At 38.1% G+C, this 8,393-nt stretch overlaps 1 protein-coding gene across 17 annotated transcripts in view; it reads left to right on the forward strand.

Annotated features, from left to right (window-relative positions):
- Positions 1 to 6,426, forward strand: part of IL33 (interleukin 33) — a 160,737-nt gene extending 154,311 nt beyond the window's left edge. For 10 of the 17 annotated variants that reach the window (XM_044756748.2, XM_070495368.1, XM_014860750.3 and 7 more), the window contains 4 exons: positions 1,105 to 1,212; positions 1,774 to 1,824; positions 2,982 to 3,079; positions 4,475 to 6,426. In XM_044756748.2, the coding sequence (XP_044612683.2) occupies positions 1,105 to 1,212; positions 1,774 to 1,824; positions 2,982 to 3,079; positions 4,475 to 4,672 (455 nt within the window). In that variant the 3' untranslated portion in view covers positions 4,673 to 6,426. The remainder of the gene's footprint in view (positions 1 to 1,104; positions 1,213 to 1,773; positions 1,825 to 2,981; positions 3,080 to 4,474) is intronic. The other 7 variants (XM_070495370.1, XM_070495374.1, XM_070495373.1 and 4 more) reach the window with 1 other exon arrangement.
- The last annotated feature ends 1,967 nt before the right edge of the window (positions 6,427 to 8,393 follow it).

The raw sequence follows: 8,393 nt of genomic DNA on the forward strand, positions 1-8,393 counted from the left end.
CTACTTGTGCAAATAAAGTCCAAGTTGATGATGACTATCAAGAAGTGAAGAGATCATTAAGAAAATTTGACCAGGAATGGCATGTTGCCATTTCAAGTATTATTCCTGAAATAAATGTCTTAAGTTCTCAGAAGCAGGTAGAAGTTTCTCATTTAGGTTTTTTGTGGGGTTTTTTCTGAGGAAGATTGGCCCTGAGTTAACATCTGGGCCAATCTTCCTCTACTTTGTATGAGGGATGACACCTCAGCAAGGTTTGATGAGCGGTGTGTAGGTCCATGCCTGGGATACAAACCAGCATATAACCGGGCTGCCAAAGCAGAGCACACAAACTTAACCACTATACCAACAGGCCAGCCCCTCTCATGAAGTATTTTTAAATCATTTTACTTTAGAAGTTCACATACAAATTCAATATTTGACATTCTCCTTAATATTCTGTGTGTTATTTTTCTTAGCATAATTCTATAATGTAAAGAAAATATAGAACATTTCTTCTCCCGGACCCATATAGGTAGTCCCTAAATCTGCTCCGGTTTTCCCCAGCCTGCCATAGAAATATTATCATTTTCTTTGTGTGCTGGGACATTAAAAAATGTTAGAGTCTAAGTGTCTCTGTTATTTGGCCAGAGGACAGGATGGGGCTCACACCTGAATTCTCTAGGACTGTTGGAAGTCTCTGTGTGACTCCACACCTTACAGACAGGTATTCATTTACCCATGTCTATCAAAATAGTCCCTTCTTTGTCACAGTCCCCTAGACCATGAGGAGCTAGGAAGCAGAGGTTTCCTCAGACAATGTCTGTCAATTTTCCAGCTCCTTTCTCCTCACCAAAGCCTCCCATAAGCACAGTAACATGGCCGCCCACAGCCTTCATGCAGGAGAAGAGCTTCTTTAATCCTGTTCAGGTGGCACACCTCAGCCTTTGAGCTACATTAAGCTTGCACCAAAGGCTTTCATCTAACTGACAGCGATGGACAAAGTGTAGCTCAAATTGCAAAACCAAACAAAAAAACCTTAGAGGAGGCATTTAGAAAATTGCTAAAAGATTGCTCATGGAAATAAGTTTTTTGAATTCTTAATGACAAGATTTCCACTTGTTACAGAAGATTTTGCTTCCCTGAGCACATACAACGATCAATCCATTAGTTTTGTTATTGAGGATGGAAGTTATGAGATCTACATTGAAGACCTGAGTGGACAACAAGAGAAAGGTAGAATGTTTCCTTGTGTCTATAATGATGACTAGTAAAGTGAAAAGTAATTTTACCAAACCATAAAAAATGTGTTAACTCAGACATGACAAACCTATTTCATGCTGTGTGCTAACTCCAACGCATTGGCAGTGGGGTGCTTGGATGTCCCTGTGCTGAGGAGGATTCAGAAGCTTAGCCAGGTTTCATCAGGGAAGAGTGCTGATATTAAGAAGTGGCATCTGTTGTGAAAAATGGAAGGAGAGACCACACATATTTGCTATCATTAAATTACCTACTAGATTTTTCCAATCTTATCAGTATCACCAAAGTTCAACCTCTAGTAAAAGAATATATCAGTGCCATGAACAATACTTTAAATATTTTAATAACAACTGTGTCAGAGAATTCATCAGAACATATTCACACATTTTTGAGACCTTTCTCAAAACCACAAATGTCTTGCTTTTATTGATATATAATAAAAGAGGAGGATACTTTCTGATGTTGTGTGTATGTTGAAAGTGAAACCTTTTGATGAAATTGTATCTCACCAAAGGGATTTTGTGCATTCTCTTTCAGACCCAGTGTTATTCCGTTGCTATCCTTCTCAGTGCTCCTCAAGTGAAACAGGTAATTTGGAGAGTTGGATAGCTGTAGTGCTTGAATTCTTAAATTTGAGGTAAAGACAGATCTAAAAATGCTCCATGGGAAAGGAAGACAGTCTCAGAAGGTTTTCTCCAGCCCAAGTTCATGGTAAAATCTTAGATTCTTAGAGGATTTACTCCATCCCATCTATCTTGTAGTTTAATACTTAGGGTAAAGCTCTGGTTACTTTTTTTTTTTTTTTTAAAGATCGGCAACTGAGCTAACAACCGTTGCCAATCTTTTTCTTTTTTTTTTTCTGCTTTATCTCCCCAAACCCCCGCCCCCCGTACATAGTTGCATACCTTAGTTGCAGGTCCTTCTAGTTGTGGGATGCGGGACGCCACCCCAACGCGGCTCGATGAGCGATGCCATATCCGCACCCAGGATCCAAACCCTGGGCCGCCGCAGTGGAGCACGCGAACCCAACCACTCGGCCATGGAGCCGGCCCCAAGCTCTGGTTACTTTTAACAGAGATCCAGAATAATAGCAGCTTAAGCTACACAAAACTTTATTTCTGTCTTAGTGAAGGCTGGAATGGCAGTTCTACTCCACAGGTTGTCCATGAACCCAGCTGCTTCTCTCTTTGTGGCTCGTCCAACATTTACATGATTCAAGATTACTTGCCACCATGATAATGTCCAATCAGCAGGACAGAGGAAGACAGGTGCATGAATTCTCTTTCCTTTTAAGGACACAACCTGCAAGTTGTGCCTGACACTTCCACTCACCTCACATTGGTCAGAACTTAATCACATTGCTACACTGAGCTACAAGAAGGCAAGCTGGGAAATATCCTATTATTTCACAAGAAGAGGAGTTGGATATTGGGGGCCAACTATCAGTGGCTGTTTATGCAAATAGGGAAGCTGACACCCAGAGAAATACCCATTAGAGTCAGAATCCTACAATTAGAAAGCATATAAGAAAACTAAACTCTTTTCTTCAAGGGAGTTAGAATTATCCCCTACTTAATCAATGACTCTTTAGTTTTATTTGTGTGCAAATATTTCTAAGAGACATGTTGGTGAATGAAGTCATTGTTTTACGTGATATGTTGCATTCTTTTCCAGGGTGTTAAATTTATTTAAATTAAAATGAGTTATAATTCTTAACTTTACAATTTACATTTTTTAATTGCAAGGAGATGGTGTTGATGGTCAGAAGTTAATGGTAAACCTGAGTCCTAAAAAATACAAAGACTTCTTGCTGCATGCCAACAACAAGGAGCACTCTGTGGAGGTAATAGAAATAAGCACTTAATTGTCATGATTGACTCCACTCATTTGTGCAGATTTGGGTGTTTGGGGTATTTTGAAGGAGTTTTGTTTGTGCTATTGTATCTAAAACACAATCAGTTATTACTAATCACCTGCTTCTGGAGTAGGAAAAGTAGGGAAATGGCATGTATAGCCTTGCTACTGAAAGTCTGGTCTCTGCCAGCAGTATGGCATCACCCAGAAGCTTGTTAGAAATGCAGAACTTCACACTCACTCACAATTGAATCAGAATCAGCATTTTAACAAATCCCCAGGAGATTCATGTGCACATTAAAGTCTGAGAAGCACTGCTATATAGAATGATCTCAAATCCTTTCTCTTTGGCTTTAGGAAATACTGTTCTTCCAGGAATTGTTTCTTTGTAAAATATTGCTTTCTTAGGCAAATGCAAAAATAATTTTACACACTGAGCCTGCTAAAGGGATGGTCATAAACATTTCCATATACCGAGATTTACAGATAGCATAACAACCTACATTCTAATCATAGAATTCACTGAATAGTCTTCCTCAGTTAGTAAATGGCAGTATTATATGGGTCATGATGAAAAATTATGAACACCTGGAGGAACAAACAAGTCAAAGATGGAGACAAAGAAGAAAACATGAGAGTATAAATATAGAAGATAAGTTATATAAATTCACAAAAATATAAAGCTAACTAATACAGCCATGTAAGGTATTAACACAAACACTGGATGGTAACCAACATCTCCCTTAACAAAATGTTCCTAAGTGTATATAAGTGTTTGGCATATATAACTACTCAATAATAAGAGCTGACCCATACTGAGCTCTATCATCTACCAAGCACTGTGTTAAATGTTTTACAAGTACTGTCTTATTTAATTCTCATAGTAACTCTATGATGGAGTTATTGTACTGGTCAGATATTGCTGTGTAACAAATTATCCTGAACACTTAGTGGCTTAAAATAATAACCATTTATATCACTCATATGTCTGTGGATAAGTTGGGAGTTGATGCATCTAGAAAACTGGCTAGCCTAAAAAATTGAGGCTTGAGAGGTAAAACAATGTGCCCAGGTCTCAGAGATAGCACATGGCCAAAGAGGGGTACAAATCCAGATCTGCTGTATCCAGATCCAGTCATTCTAAGCCATAGTCTCTCAAAGTCTACTATCAATGAATCAAATCAAACCCCCCACTTTGGCCCTCTACTCACTTCTTTCTCCTTCACTCCTTCCCATCCCCTTCCCATCCCCTACTTAGTAAGTAGGCTTGCTAGAAATACCAAGTTGTAAATAATTATTCCCCATTAGTTTCTAACACAGGAAGGTGAAGTTGACACTAGATCTCCTACACACATAATGGTTGCTTTCTCTCTTGTTTCCTCAGCTACAAAAATGTGAAAACCCGTTCCCAGACCAGGCCTTTTTTCTTATGCATAAGACGTCGTCCAGATGTGTTTCATTTGAATGTAAGAACAATCCTGGAGTGTTTATAGGAGTAAAGGACAAGCACCTTGCTCTAATTAAAGTGGGGGAGCAAACTGAGCCTTCAAGTAGGCAGAATATCATATTTAAGCTCTCTTAAACTTAATGTGATGGGAAGCTGTGGATCCTGGGTTGGGTAGCCCAAATGGCTACCACTGCAGAAGGGATGAGACAAAAGAAAGAGGCAGGGAACATTTAAGGGAAATGGAGAGTGCTCACACGCCGTGGAATGCTTTTCTTATTATGTGTAAAAATATTTTTCGTTGTCCTTCAGTTGTTTTTTACTTCCCTCTGTATCACTGTATATTCAACACAAGTATTGGTATATTAAATCGGGTATCGGTAAAGAGATCTGCCAACATTCAGAAGAGACACAGCCTGACCTTTACTTTTTTCCACTTTCAGTCCATAAAGAACTTCATATTTAGAGCTGAGACCTCTGGGAAGAAGCAAGAGTCTTAGCCCAAGTCACAATGTAGACAGGTATCTGTTTTAAAGAACTACATAGGGACACAGTTTTTCCTGGTTCCAAATAATAGGCTCAAACACTAAAGCTGCTGGTGAAAAGGCACGCAGGTTGCCCATTCCAAAAGTGGAATAAAACACCAAGTTTGTTTATAGATGCCGGAAACTTCAGATGCCTCTATGGCTAGGCAGGTAATATAAATAAGTGAAGAGGCAAGGATTATCAAAAAATTATGAAAAATAAATCCAATATTTATAAAGCAAATAATTTCACCTCTCATTGTTTCATTTTTAAAGTTCTGATTTTTGTAGACAGTTAACTTTAAGCAAGGCATTCTTAACATTAGGAAGTGAAATACATTTTAGTTCAGACCTATGATTGAAATCATTAAGAATATCTAACAAACTGAAACATTTTTTTAAAAAGCAGCAAGCCACAACATATGTTAGGTCATCCAGTCCCACAGTGGGGCCAGAAGTCCTCTGACCTCCTAGGACCTGGATGGGGCACAGGATTAACCTTACAATTTCAGTATCTGGCTATCCCTCATGTTTGTGGCATACCATGTTCTTCTGACCCTAGCTCCCAGGGATCTATGACTTGATATACTCAGCACCTTGGACAAAATGTCTTCTAATCCTTTCCTCCTATGTGCACAAGTCTTTTTATTGTCCAGCTTCCCGATGACCCTGGTTACTATGGAATATTCATTTGACTTCTGTCTTCATTTCCTTTGACCAACCATGTCCTTGATATGTCTTTTGCACCCCCTGAGCTTCATTTCCATATGATCTGATCTCCGTATGCCAACACCTTTATTCTACTTTGTCTACCTGACATTGTAAAATTTTTACATAAATCTATTGATGGCAATATTTTTTATTAAACATCTTTGTGTTTTACTTTTAGTAAAGTAGTAAAATTTATACTCAACTATGTAATAACATTTTTCAATTACTAAATGAATAGTTTTTGCTGATTTTAAGGGCTTAGCCATTTCTACTACAATTTTTCATAGGTTTAACACTGGCGATACATGATAAACATAATAACGGAATACTTATAAAAATGACTTCTGAAAGTGTAGGCTTTTAAATTTCTAATTTGTTGATATCTATTGGATCTAATTGCTGGTTTAACTTAAGATAAAAGAGGCTGAGAATTACAGTACGAGAGCAAACAATTGTAGAACAATATGTCTTTGTTTCATTGTGAATAATTTTACTATAGAGACAAAAATAAAAGCAGAATCAATATCATCTCCTCTGAAAAACACTAAATGTTGAGCATGAGCATTTGTATGATATACTTAAATGATTATTATTAAGTAACCAAATATACCCATTACATAGTTTGTATTCTTGAATAAACAGTATTTTTAAAAGTTTGTGAGGCCATAATGGTTTTATTATAAAATGACTCAATATTCTGAAACTCTTAAGTGAAAGTAAGTAATTCACCAATGTTGGTATCTGGAGTAATTGATATTTTTGGTGATTCAAAACTAAGTAAGATCTTCCAGAGAAGAGATTGTGTCTTCTCCACCTCTGTACCCCTAGTGCCCATCATGGCGGCCAGCAGAAAGGAGGTATTCAGTGACTTTTACCCAAGATCAAACAGCCAAAGTGTACTTGCATCAGAACTTCAACCTGAGACTTCTGACTCCCTATTTAGATACCTTTCAACCTGGCTATCTTATTTTCCATGTTTAATTTTCCTTTTTTAAAAATATACTTTCCACCATCAGTGGAAGTGGTCAGTGTTATTTGATTAACATATTCAACTGTGTGGTGGCATTTTGTCACTTATTTGCCTTTTTTTTTTTTTTTTTTTGCTGAGGAAGACTGGCCCTGAGCTAACATCCATGCCCATCTTCCTCTACTTTATATGTGGGATGCCTACCATAGCATGGCTTGCCAAGTGGTGCCATGGGATCTGAACGGGCGAACCGTAGGCTGCCGAAGCAGAACATGCAAACTTAACCACTGCACCACTGGACCGGCCCTAACTTTTTTTTTCTTTTTAAAGATTAGCACCTGAGCTAACATCTTTTGCCAATCTTTTCTCTTCTTCTCCCCAAAGCCCTCCAGTACATAGTTGTATATTCTAATAGTAGGTTCTTCTGGCTCTGCTTTGTGGGAGGTCACCTCAGCATGGCTAGGCGAGTGGGTGTTAGGTCCAAACCCAGGATCCAAACTGGTAAAACCTTGGGCCACCAAAGTGGAGCACCCAAACTTAACCACTCGGCCACAGGGCTGGCCCCCTTGCATGTGTTTTGATAGTCCATAACACACATTATTGGAAGGAATTTGTCCACTTCCTTGTATCAGAAATGACAAGTATGTCAAAAGTTACTTTTCCCTCATTTTATTTATATTTTTTATATTTTATATATTTATTGGATACCTTGAAATATTGTCAAGAAAATTTTGTTTGAATGAGTAAAGTGACTTACAATTAGAAAAGAAAACTAAGTAAGAGCTGAGATTCAGGGGATTTGGGGAAAAAATGGCTAATTTAATTAGAATGCAACAGATTGACTTAAGTCTAAAAAGATTGAGTCATAACTCCATGTCTGCAGAAGAAAACAAGCCAAAAAAAGTAACAATTTCAATATTTGTGCCTCATGCTGGGAAATTGCATGATGGGTAGAGAAATATTAAGCTGGGGTACTCCAGTGGGGGTTGGGACAAGCTTGTCCCAAAACTCCTTCTTCCCTCATACTATCACCCATACAGCCCAGAAACCTCATTTTCTAGCCATTACTTCTTGAATACCATGTATACTGGTATTTAAATGCCAGTATAAAAATGCCATGTATACTGGACTCTGCTAGGCACCATGAAAGCATAAAAAAAACCTCAGCTATGTTCCTTGTCCACATAGAACTTAAAACATACACAATATGTATTAAAACTCCAACTCTGCAGTACACAGTTGCACAAAGGTGAGAGAGATTAGTGTAAGTTTGTCATTAGGGAAAGAAATAGAAGTGAATTCTCTATCCCCATTCCCTAGTATCCATCCTGATCTATTTATATATCCATTCTCAAGGGCATCTTAAACAGGTTCCTTCTGTAGTTCTTAGGCAAAAGGGGGTAAATTCTGTTGTCCCAAATCCCTTGATAGTCAGGGTTTGGGTCAGTTAGAGGACTTAGGAATCTGAGGAATGTATGCAAGAGACAAAAGTGAAAAACCATTTGGGAGAGATAGAATCAATGGCCTACTTCCTGTTAAGGTGCTAAGAGAATGAAACACTGGTCCAAGTCCAACTACAGTTCCTAGCCAAGAGGATAGTCCCATAAAAAGAATTCATAAATCACTGCCCAGCATATTAAGAACATAGGTTTGGTTT

Source organism: Equus asinus, chromosome 23 (assembly GCF_041296235.1).
Source record: "Equus asinus isolate D_3611 breed Donkey chromosome 23, EquAss-T2T_v2, whole genome shotgun sequence".
Taxonomy (NCBI): domain Eukaryota; kingdom Metazoa; phylum Chordata; class Mammalia; order Perissodactyla; family Equidae; genus Equus; species Equus asinus.